At 39.8% G+C, this 12,447-nt stretch overlaps 1 protein-coding gene across 1 annotated transcript; it reads right to left on the reverse strand.

The window, feature by feature from the left end:
* Nucleotides 1-683: 683 nt before the first annotated feature.
* LOC138028669 (glyoxylate/hydroxypyruvate reductase A-like) lies at nt 684-8,265 on the reverse strand. Its single transcript, XM_068876272.1, has 4 exons — nt 7,926-8,265; nt 5,744-6,017; nt 3,458-3,956; nt 684-2,076 (listed from the first exon to the last, which is right to left on the reverse strand). The coding sequence occupies exons 1-4, from the start codon at nt 8,050-8,052 to the stop codon at nt 1,990-1,992; spliced, it is 987 nt and encodes a 328-aa protein (XP_068732373.1). The 5' UTR covers nt 8,053-8,265; the 3' UTR covers nt 684-1,989.
* Between the last annotated feature and the right edge of the window lie 4,182 nt (nt 8,266-12,447).

Here is a 12,447-nt window from a genome sequence, read left to right on the forward strand (position 1 = left end):
ATGGAGTCATGACCACTCCAAAACGTCGGATTTTATCTTTTATATCCTTCGTTTTTACAGTTTTATGCTTAAAGAAAGTCAAATCTTCCAGCAACACTGACGCGCAACTGGTAATTTATTCCAATTAACCATACAAGAAACCTCCTTTTATATCATACAAGAGGGGTAAATCACTCAAGGACATGTTCGCTAAAGCAAAATTGTGAATTGAAGGTTTCACAATGATCTGTAAAAGGGAGACCGTGCAGATCTGTCACATTCTTTCAAATACCCCATTTTAAAGATTCCTCATTTTACAGGTGCTTTCCTTTTGTCAGAACTGACCGGCCAGACCCATTAGTTTGCAAAGAAAATGCAACAATTTGAAGGAACACTTGTACGATAATACCTCGCATTCTTCTGGAGGAGTATATATCATCCTCGAAATGTGTTAACTTGAATGCATTGAAGAGTTAGTCCTTCGAAATGCCCCGTCTGGCTGGCCAGTTCTGTCAAATGGAAAGTGACCTAAGATTCCCCGTTTTCAAGATCCCTTGTTTTAAAGATTCCCCTGTTTTAAAGATTCCCCATTTTAACGATTCCATGTTTAAAAGATTCACTCTCACAACAAATAACTCTCACAACAAAAATACTTCTCCCAGGAGAGGCGGGAGCGCGAGCAGATTGAAAACAATTTGCCAGCACAACAGCCAGCAGATACACACCTGTGGAACACCTCCGTTGGATGCCCCTGTACTTAATTTGAACTTACAAATATAAACATGATTTTGCTGATAAAATCATCATCAGGAGTCCTTTCATACTCACTGAAAAGTATCGTCTCCTTTGAATGAGATAGAAAAGTTTGACATAAGGCTGCTGTCATCGTCAGAATTTAAGGGAGTGTCGGCAGAGTTGATGAACCAATGTTCCAAAAAAGGCATGAAGGATACTGCTGCTTAGAGGTGAACTTTTTAATAACCCCATGCAACTTAAACGTTGTGGCTGTACTTCATATTTGTTAGGATATTTTTCAACCAAAATGAGTGTGATTCGAATGGTGCAAAGTGGAACAAATAGCAATAGGCAAAAAAAGAACAAAATCAATAACTTGAAAAAGTGTACGAATTTCACAATGGAAAATCAATAACGTTCCAGGTATATTGTTGATGCCCAAAAATTCTCAGTATATCTTTTATTACCTAATACCAGAACAGGAAAATACGAATTGTGCTGATAAGTTAATTTCTGAACCTCCTAGAAGAAACTTGTCGTCCATACACAACAACGGTTCCAAATACAACTTTTTCTGAACTAAATGTTTCTTTTTTCATTTTATTTTAGTTTCAATGTTCTTTTAAATTCAAGTTGCTTGACAAGAGGGCAACGTTTCTGATATTACTTGTCTTGCTCTTAATGATCACAAGAGGTCAAAATTATAATGTACTTTTTTATTAGCAAATGACACAAGACTACCTTTGCTGGTAAGTAGTAAGACACCATCTTGTGAATCCCCTAGCCATGTTAAATTAAATAATAAGAAAACAATAACACCTTCATGTGATTGGCAAAGTGTCATTACAGAAGCCTTAACCCATTGATCCTAACCCCCCCCCCCCCCCCCCGTTCCCTCACCCCAACTGTCTGGTGTTAGACAGGCTAAAATCTAGTAAGTCTCACTCCTGTGAGTCAATGGGTTGAACCAAGTGGATGTAGAAGTTGTTAACAAAATGCAAAAATTGACAAATTAGCCACTTTTGTCACAGTTACAGGCATTTGAATGAATCTGCTTGGGGTCCTTAACTAGCCAAGGTAATTGGTTACCACATGAATGTGATAACGTCATTGTGAAGAGCTACTGATACCAATCATGCGTAGGCTGTACAGTCAAGCGTCATCTGGCCATAACACTGATAAGTACAGAAGGTGACAAGTTTTCAATAATTATTGACAAAGGTAAATCATCTATTATAACTGCAGCATTTATAAAGTCACTTTGTCTTTCAAAAATTAATATCCCTTCTCCACATCCACAAGAAATTTAAGTGTCTCTCCTCTTTCATACAAGGAAATGTTTTCCACAAACAAATCTGCAACCTTAAAAATAATAAAAGTATAAGCAAAGCACTTTTCCCCCAACCTAAACTAAAGTTCAACTCCTCTGCTGTACCTCAAAAAAATCCAGATCTAACCTTTACATTTACCTTATTGTTGGAAACAGGTAGCAAAAGTTTACACTTAAAGGGACACTTTGTGTTGGATGTCAAAATTGGGTGTATTCAAAGTACGGGAATTTCTGTATGTAAGTGAACAGTTAGTTCTCAACCAAAACAAAGTAATGGAACTGGTCATTTTAAGAGAAATTTCGAAAAAAACCTTTTTTACCTTTAAGTGGTAAAAAACCGGGTTTTGGTTCCTCTTAGGGCATTCAGCCTCAAAAGGTCCACAGCGGGAGCTTTAGCTGTGCTTTTTCATTTTGTCTAATTAATACCCATAATTTGGTACCTCTTTAGGGGTGAAAAAAATATCATGCCACACCCACAAGAAAGGATCTTAGTACCTCTTAGGGGTTCTTTTTACAATTTCTGATGAGCACCCCCGTCCTTTTTATATGGGAGTCCCCCCATGCATATTACTTGCCAAAACAACCACTAGTTTCTATAACCATTTATCCTCTCACTAATAAACCAGGCTCCATGGCGAGATGTCAGCAACTGCCATGTTTATCTCCACCAAGATTTTTTCGTTATCCATTCCATCCAGGGAAAGAAAGTACATCAGGAACCCATGACCCGGAGCCTCCATCTCCATTGATTTATTTTTAGATTGAATTTCCCGCGAATGAGACTCCCACAGGAGGCCGATGACCAATTACAAGAAACTAACCTGACATCATAGGGTCACCGAACCGGAACTGCCTTTGTTTTGTTGTGTTTTTTTTTTTCGAAAATGTAGTCTAAAAATAAAGCGGTCTGTAAAAATGCCATGACATAGGCCCAGTATGGGAGTTGGCAGCTCTGGGTCATGGGTTCCTGAGTACATACAAATCATACAGACCGTCAATCTTTTGAAACATGGAACATGCAGTGTTGTTTCTTCAAAAAATTTTATATTCACTGAAAAAGAAAACTGACAAGTACTACTGGAGTATTTCCATAAGAAAGGGAAGGGAGTAGCTGCTCCTCACGTGAGGAGCAGTACTTGGGGGAGACACTCTGTGATGTTATTTTCTGTACTCCAAGACACAAGTGATGTTGAAGTTAGGGAGAAGAGCAAGGAGACATTTTGCGATGGTCACTAAAATCACCATGCATCTAATTACAAGCATTTCCAGACATTATCTTCCTGTTTCCTCCCAAAGTTGTTTAAAAGTGTTCAAAATCAAACCCTGATCTTTTAAAAATTTATCAGTTTATAGTACCATGTTTATACATGTATACAAGCAGGCACATGTACTTGTCAGTGAAATTTAACTTACCTCCTCTGGGAATGTCACGGCAGCTATGTGAGGTGTAATCACTACTTGAGACATCTTCCACAAGGCACTTTCCTTTGGCAATGGTTCTACTTTAAACACATCTAAAATTGCACCTGATATCCATCCTTGGTGTAATGCATGGATAAGGCTTTTTTCATCAATGATATCTCCTCTGCCAACGTTAATAAAAACAGGAGAATTGTTTTTGCCACATTCTAGCACACTTCCGGACAGCAAATTCTTAGTGGCAGGTGTACTTGGCAGTATATTGCAAACATAATCACAGGACTGTAGCAGCTCAGGGAGTTTTGACAAAGTGCAATAATGATCCACAAAAGTTGTTTCCTGGCATTTTTCCTGGCGTCCCACTCCCCACACAGTCATACCCATAGATTTGCATGTTTTGGCAACTGTCCTTCCTATATCTCCAAGACCTAAAATGCCTATGCTTAGTTGAGACATCAAACGGTATTTGTTTTTCTTCCTCCAGATTTCATCCCTTTAAGAAAGCAGTAAAACAGTAAATTTCAAGATCTCTTAAACTTCTCAAAAATTTATAATAACTACCGGTACTTGTTAATGGGGAATAATACACATATATGTTACTCACAAAATCACACCATTAGACATTTAAATTGCCAAAAATCCATTTCAATAATGAACTGGAACAGACTGATAATATCAAAAACGATTCATACATGTGGGCCCAATCTTTGTCTTTCTTACAAGGGAAACAGCTAGTTTTGTTTTTCTGAGAGTCCAGACTTTCCCTTCAACAACCGCACCAAATTAAAGAAACATTCAGCATGGGCGACAACTGTGGAATTGTATCCCAGTTGGGATACATTTGAATTTAATCATGGCATGTGAACAAGAATCAACCAATCACAGTGCTCATTTTATTGAGTGAAAGTCTAGGTATATATTAACAATAACTATTCTCTTGGACTTGATGACCTCACTTGATTTCCATCTTGTAAAAAGAGATTAGTAAGTTGCTCCTTGCCATCAAGATTAATCAAACAATTATGCGCCCAAGACTACCCTAGAGAAAGGAGCCATTGGGACCCTAGCTTGTTAATACAGTTGGTTGCTCTACTCAAACCAGCTGCCAACTTTTGATAAATATCCCTGAATTCTTCAAAAGTTATTGTTCATGTGGTTTATGGTACAGAGAGGAAGGGTAAAATTTAATCCTCAAAAGTGTTTTCCAGTCTCACAAAGCTACACTTCCAAATTGCCTAATGTGTCAAAAAGGGGTCGTGTAGTTTTCTTATTGTCCTGAGATGAAGTTCATTTAGTATTGCTGACTTGCTACATAAATCTATAAGTTTAGAATTATCACCACTCACAACCTCTCAAAATTCACAATGTAAGCCCATGTAACTGATTCATAAACAACTTAAATCTGTCAGTCAATAGTTTTTTATCATTTGGTATTATAAGAATACAATACCAATCTAACATAGTTCCTGTTACATGTTGACAAAAATTTTCAAAGTAATTTTTCAGTCTTTATTGAAAGTGAATCTTTAAAGTGTCACTCACAATAATCTTGCAAATTCCCTGCAAAAATGTCTCCAATTAGCCATTTTTGCATCAACCCATTAGGAATTTGGCTCGAAAGGGAAGGGATTTTGGGCACAAACCCAAGACACAACCTATAGCAGAAAAAAAGGTACACTTGAACAATAAAATGGATAGTTATTGTTATTGTATTGCACAACAATAATAATTATTGTTTTAAGTTGTCTAAATTTAGAACTTTCTGTTTCTGTGTGACAATGTTGTTGTTCTTTTTTAGGCTCTTACATATTCTGAAGAGGCTAAAGCCCGCAGCACACAGTGAGAAAAGAGCTGAGCAAACTGCTGTTTCCTTACTTGTGTGGGAAAATTTTGGTGAGAAATTTGGCTCGCGAGGCCGTGAGGATAAATCAAACATGTTTGATATTTTTGGCCTTGCGAAGCAAATTCCTCACTATGTGTGGCCATCATGAGAATCGAGCTGAGCTTGGTCATTCAAGCATCAAGCATCCAATAAGCATCATCCAATAAGCATCAAGCATCCAATAAAATACATGGCATTCTCACGTGGCATCAGAGGCGTCAGAATTTCTTTCTCCGACGCCATCTTGAACCACTGAAGTCATGCGAGAATGCCATGTATTTTATTGGATGCTTGATTGACCAAAGGTTGTTCCAATGCACATTATACACTGCAGCAACCCTTCACCTCCCTCCACATCTCCAGCAGGATGTTATACAAATAACATGATTTGTATTTACCACTGGGTGGTCTGCTGATCAGTCCACGTTTTTCTAAATCCTCTTTCCCATGAAATAATATGGCCAATAACATACTGCGCCATGTAAGCACCAAACACACCACCAAATCTTGATAAAAGATATGATCTTGATTGCTGTGGGTTGATCTTCTCAATAAATCCATCCACTCCAGCCCAAGTTAGTTGAAGCCATTCAAGCAAAGGCAGTTTGGATGGGTGCCATGCAATGTTTGGGTCTGCCAGTATAACTTTGGCATCCTGCAGCATGTTTACCTCTATGGAGATTGAATTTTAAATAGAAATAATAATTATTACCAGTAATCAAACACTTTCCAAAAATTGAAAAATGCTATTTATTATTATTCAGGCTTGGACATTAGCACTCGCCCGCTCGCCTAGGCGAGTCTCTAAAGTGTTGGGTAAGCGCAAATCACCGATCACTCGCCCATTTGGCGACTACGATTTTCGTTGCAAAGAAATTATTTAAATTGCAAAATAAACACTGCTTTTTGCATTCCATTTTGCCAAGAAAATCCCTAAACATAAACTTACTATTTCTATTTTACAAAGTTTTATATTCCGAACTGTCTAATAAACTGGCGCTAAAAGGCAACATTGGGCTTCATAAATAGACAGATTATATAAAATATGGCTTCCTGGTCAGTGATAATCCTCGGTCTGCCACGTGCTTGACGACGTTGGAAATGAATTGTTTTCCCGTACTTTCCCAGCACTCTGAAACAGACTTCCTATTTACTTTAATAGCCTTTCAGTGTTGAAGTAAATTTCAATGGTATTAAATAGTAAAAATGAAAAATGACTAAATTGGTTGGAGAGATTGGGGCTGGGGGGTGGGGGGGGGGGGGGGGAGAGGTTTGGGTAAACTTTTGGGCAAGTGAAAACTGATCTGGGCGAGTGCATTTTGAGGGTCCCTCGCTTGAATGGCGAGTGCTCTCAAAATTAAGTGTCCAACCTTGATTATTTTTCCACAAAAAGTTGTAAAACCCTAGCCCAGACTTCAAAGGTGAAACACAGCCCATAAAGGAAGAAAGCCAAGACATATCCTCTTGCATAATGCCAAGGAGCCTCGTTGGGATGTGCAATATTCAATTTTATGCTAGAATGGTATCCCATTAGGTCTACATAGATAGATCTACATGACTCCGCACTCGGCAAATTCCCGTTTGCCTCATGGCTGTTTTTGCTTATGCTGCATCACACATCATATGCCTTTTTAAGACATCATTGCCAAGTTGGTCACATTTGTGGGAGAATTAACCCATTGACTCCAGCTAGAATACATGTAGATTTTACTCTATCTAATACCAGACAATTTTACTCTTCAATACGCATGGGAGTTGGTTTACATGTAGGACTCAATATGTTCAGGCCATCATGTCCTGGCTCTTATTGAATAGTGTGTGGTCTAGTTAAATATCGGTACATGACAAAGGAGAAAGCAGTCTTTATCTACTGATTAGAAAAGGGTCAGTAATGTTGTCTTGACTATGCCAGTAAACAGTCAACAGTAATACTTTAGAAAGAAAAACAATTCTTATTAGTTAAGTAGGATAATGTTCCTTTATATTTGATAACCACACGACGCCCTCACTTGATGAGTAAAATTGTCTGGCATTTGAAAGAGGAACATCTGTTAAGTTTCCCTCCCACAGGTTAATGGGTTAAATTTGAAAACAATGTGTGACGGCTCCTGAGTTGAGCATTGGCCCATAATTTCAGTTTTTCTGATGACCACTGCACAAGCCATTCAAGCCTCTGGCATTGATCGGAATTGGCCCTACTGGTTTGTGGCAAATGGCTAAAGTGGAAGCTCGGCTTTTACTTCGTGTAGAAGACACACATGACGTAAAACAATAGAACAAAAATCGTGAAACAATATCTAATCAGAATTCTAAATCCCTAAGGACCCCTAAAGCTTTTGTTACGTCATGTGCGTCTTCTACACGAAGTAAAAGCCGGAAACTCTCTCGTGAACCGCGAGAGAGCTTGCTCGCAGGTTATCTTAAGGCGAGGACATGGGGATTCTCAGTTATTCCGAACGTTAACTCTTCTCTATAGACATTTACAGAGGCACAACGCTCAAATGCAAATAGAGAACTGTGCGTAATATTGCCGAGAGATGTATAATTGCCAACCCTCTGCCTGAAAAAAGTTGTATCTACCTTCGCTGCATCCAGCAGGGACATCGATAACCTTTATATGTGGCAAACGTTTGGAAAGGTAGCTGGCCAGGTTGGGAACAGAAGAACACACGTGAACAGTAGTCACCCTTCTCACAGATGCAGCCATTTTTCTTGTTCGTACTGTCGTACTTAGCTTCGCGACGATGATCGAGGCGTAGCAAGCGCCGAAATCTTTTATTCTATGAGAAGTTGAAGACTTTGAATGTTCGACTTTTCTGTGGCAAGCTTTTCCACGGGCTCTTGACTACGATCGGTTTATAACGTCTGGCACCGGTTCGAAGAGAGGATCACTGCTTGCTAGCAAAATGCAAGAGCTCGATCATTAAGTGGGTTACCTGTGACAGACCACAGGCGCGATCCATTTGGGCAAAAATGCAACAGTCTTTTCCGGAACGTTCATTTCGGGAATTTTGGTCAAACTCTCGAAGTTGGCCATTTCTTCCGAAATGTCGGAATTACCGGGAATTTTCTGTTCCATTTGATGGTTTGAAATTTCAGAAATTCAAACCGGAATTTTTCGCCAAATGAATCGCACCTCACAGTTTCTGTCGTCATTGTTAGCTACATCGACATCCACATGTTCCAGCGCTCGGCAAAGTCCCTTTTTGACTTATGGCTGTTTTGTTTAGGCGGCCACATACAGCATAAGCCTTTTTAGAGGCACCACTGCCAAGCCGGTCACTTTTTCTGGAGAGAAGAGGACAGTCACAACACCGGGTACTTCATCCCCCACTCTTCTCGAATAGTGTGTGGGTTCGTTAACGTCCCACAGGAAACTGATACTTATGAGACGGGGCCTGCGGTTTAAAAGGGCTTATCTGAGAGGACTTTAAAGTCTAACCATGTCAGTGCAGATGAAATTACAAATGCAGCACTTTCTTCTCAGTTATTTTAAGATCCTGAGAGTAGCACCGGGCGGTGTCACAGCGGAATTGGATCAGGTCCGATAACGAATTTGGACCCCCTTTCGCGGATTTGGACCCCCCCCCCCCCCCCTAAAAATAAGCGTTTGATTAGTATATGTAATCGCATGGACTCACATAAAGGGCAAAATTATTGTATTATCAATTGAAACTGAAAGAACTTAAAAAAAACCAATGCTTTCAAATACAAGAGTTAAATCTCCTTTACGAAATGCCACAGCGAGTGCTGTAAACAACTTTTACTGAAAGTCAAGTCTAACTTCGCTTTTTCTCCTTATTGAAAATTATACGAAAATTTAACACTTGACAAGTTTGGTTATAAAAAGTAAAAATCTTCTGAAGCCTTGTAATCAAATAAATTTCTAAGAACGTGTCTTCCAACCAAGGGGTGTTAATTCAAAAAGTTGCACCTCCTTTGTGGAAGCGCCACCCATTCAAACTATCAAATGGAAGAAAAAAACAATGTCAGTCAGTCCAAGATGGCGTCGAAAAGCTGAAACGATACGGCTTCGGATCGATACCCTCGGGATACAGTCAACTCTCGCCTTGCGGACACCCTTCTACGGCCGGGCAAAATCCAGACCTTCGATCGACAAAAGCTATAGAGGTTTGACTGGAAATGACTCCCGCTATTATGGACTCTCGCTATTACGGAATTACGGACACTTTCGTCGTACAAAAATGACAATCAGTTTGTTGTTTTGCCTCTCGATAAAGCGGACATCGTGTACTTCTCCTACAGCATAATTACGTAAAATTACAGTCTGTTCTTCATAATTTGTCAAAATACAGTTTAAAAGACTTCTGGAATGTTAAGTTTCACATTAATTCCTTAATTGTCTGCAGAAACGTCCTTGCTTCTACACTTAAGCTTGTGCTTTTTTCTTCCTGGCTCTTCGTGAGACATCAAGCCCTCGTGTACCATTCTCAACGACTGCTTAGCAGTTTGGTAGTGTTGATAAGTTCGTCCAGTCTTGCAAGTTATTTGGGGACGCCATATAGCTCATAATTTAAATAACTGGAATCTCAAACCCTCAGACCGCCATTGCTTTTGGAGTTTGATGTTAAATGCGAAAGTCGAAGAACCGCATTAGACTCGCATTGCCTAACTGTGCCGTTATTGGCATAAGTCGCACATTTAAAACATTAATTCAAGATTAAAATAACTCTACTGACATAGTCAAAGTTATTTATTGCATGTTTACACCACGTTTTTTCTCACACCGCCGGCCCACGGACACTAAATGACGTCCCTGAGTGTGTCCGCTATAACTAGAGTTGAGTGGATATTTACCTCGCCTCAACGGTGATATTGATTTTCTACTCTGCACCGAGAGGTTTTCTCCGGGTACTCCGGTTTCTCCTTTCCTCAAAAACCAACATTTGACTTGATTTGCATTAATTGCTAATTTCAGTTGACAGTGTCCCCAATTAATGCTCCAGGGCTAGAACGAGTGGACACTTGAATAAAGATCATTTCCTGTGCTTTCCGCGATACAAACATGCGTTCTCCTACGTCGAACGCAAAAAGTCTGGTCGCCGAGATGTCATCCAGCTAAACTTAGCCTCTACAAAGGTGTCATTTTAGCGCACCTGACACTTCCGTCGATCTTCTTATGAAAACAAGAAAAAAACGAGGTCTTAAGCGTGTGGCTAGTCGGTACTGCGATTGGAGTGAACCCTGCAAGAAGTTGTTGGTACCTGCTCGAACCATCTTCTTTTTTTTTTTTTTCAATAGAAGACTAAATTTAGGCCACGCGGTAATGCAAGCAATGTTTACTGCCGAGACTACCAACTGTAAACAACAAATTGTCTACAATCCCCATTGGTTGATCTCGGGAAGAATTAAAGTTTTTTCTTTTTCATCTTCCGAAAACTAGCCGTACGACCTAACCTTATATATAAGTAATTAACGGCCCACCTAAAACCGACAGGTTTTTCGACCGTTTGTTTTTGTTATGGAATTTCGCATTGCTATCGTAAGTATTTCGCGATTACTTCATCTTGTTCAAGTTACACAGTAAGGGCAAACAATAACTGGTGTAACTATTTTGAGGGTACGAGATGGGAGCAGGTCGTGGCAATTAAGATGACAATTTCACGGCAATCAATACAAGGAAGGGTTACGTTTTTGGAAACGTTGGCTGTGTAGCACTTATATTTCAACAGAATTAACTATTTTGAGGGTAATGTGAAGTGCTATATTCTACCCATGAAAACCATGTGAGCGTTAGCCCTACTAATGGAATTGCGCCCACATAAGGACAGAGAAATACTCTGACCAGGGTGGGAATTGAACCCACGACATTCGAGTCAGATCATCGCTGCTCTACCGACTGAGCTGGTACGAACATTTTAAAATTAAGGATAGAAAACGAACGGTTCGTTGTTGGATGCCCAGTTTCCCGTCAAAACGTGAAATGTGGTCATTTCTCGTTGCTGTCGTTGTGGATTCTGGTGCGTAACCAGGAACAGGCCCGTGAAACGCTCTGCATCTTCTGAAAAGCTGGTCTTAACAATTGTTTTCAAGATACGAAAAATCAAAGCAATTGCAAACTTTGGTTGCGTGCTTGAAAGCTTTCTAGAAGAACAAACAGCCAAGCCAAAGCGAAGGCCCGAAAGGCTCGCGCGCTAGAGTCACTTTTTGACTTGACTCCGACAGTTACCATTCGGTAGCAACATAGTGCAGAAACAACTAAGAGGAAAGGATGTTACGAAGCAAGAGCAAGAACTGGCTGAAACCATCACAGAAACATTGACTCCCTCGTTCATTAATTTATGTGTTCTAAATTAATTAGTGTTCTAAAGGAGACGTCACAAATGTAAAAAGGTGGAATGTGGCGTAAAGGCATTCAATTGCCCAATAGAAACACGTTGCCAAGCTGGACAATAGAAAGGAAATATTCGTTTGGTGAATTTTTAGATGTATGGCTTCAAGAGCGGCGGACGGTAAGCTATTAGAACAGCTGGAGTACACTCATCGATTGCCGTTCAAATGCACAGATGCATTGGTTTGATCAGTTTTTTCAATTGTACCTTCTTAATTAGTCTTAGGAAGGGTTGCTACTAGCGGGATGGTAACGAACGATTACAATCTTAGTCTTAATCAGAAACATAAATCTACAACTAAGCCTCCGTGACATCATATTATAACCCAGTAGGGGCAATATGCTGTCAACTAAGAGTACTTCATGAATCCTATGATGAAGATTCCAGTACCCTGTAAACTAACGAGCCTCATTTTTAGCTGTATTTTGTTTTTCTCGGCTTATTCACTCTGAAATCCACCGGAGATGGAACAAATGCTGGCGGAAATAGCCCATAATGGGAGCCCCGTGCCTTACCCTTCGCGAACAGTGTGTGGGTTCCTTAATTAATGTCCCTAAGTGTATACAAACAAAGGTTGAGAATGAAAGGAATGTGTATATTTGAAGTGCGGGTTGTAGACCAAATGTAGAAGTAATCCTCGCACTTAACTAGACAATTTTAGCAATTGTCTCTTTTATAGACCCCTGAAAAATTCAGGCGATTTCAACGGGATTCGAACCCATGACCTCTGCGATGCATGCCGGTTGTGA

This window comes from Montipora capricornis, chromosome 13 (genome assembly GCF_036669925.1).
Source record: "Montipora capricornis isolate CH-2021 chromosome 13, ASM3666992v2, whole genome shotgun sequence".
Taxonomy (NCBI): domain Eukaryota; kingdom Metazoa; phylum Cnidaria; class Anthozoa; order Scleractinia; family Acroporidae; genus Montipora; species Montipora capricornis.

Excerpts from the sequence above, each read along its gene's own strand:
- LOC138028669 (XM_068876272.1), bottom strand. The coding sequence starts at position 8,052 with ATGGCTGCATCTGTGAGAAGGGTGACTACTGTTCACGTGTGTTCTTCT. Across the intron at positions 3,957-5,743 it reads GATCAGCAGACCACCCAGTG|GGATGAAATCTGGAGGAAGA; the intron begins GTAAATACAAAT and ends GCTTTCTTAAAG. Across the intron at positions 2,077-3,457 it reads CCGTGACATTCCCAGAGGAG|GTTGCAGATTTGTTTGTGGA; the intron begins GTAAGTTAAATT and ends ATTATTTTTAAG.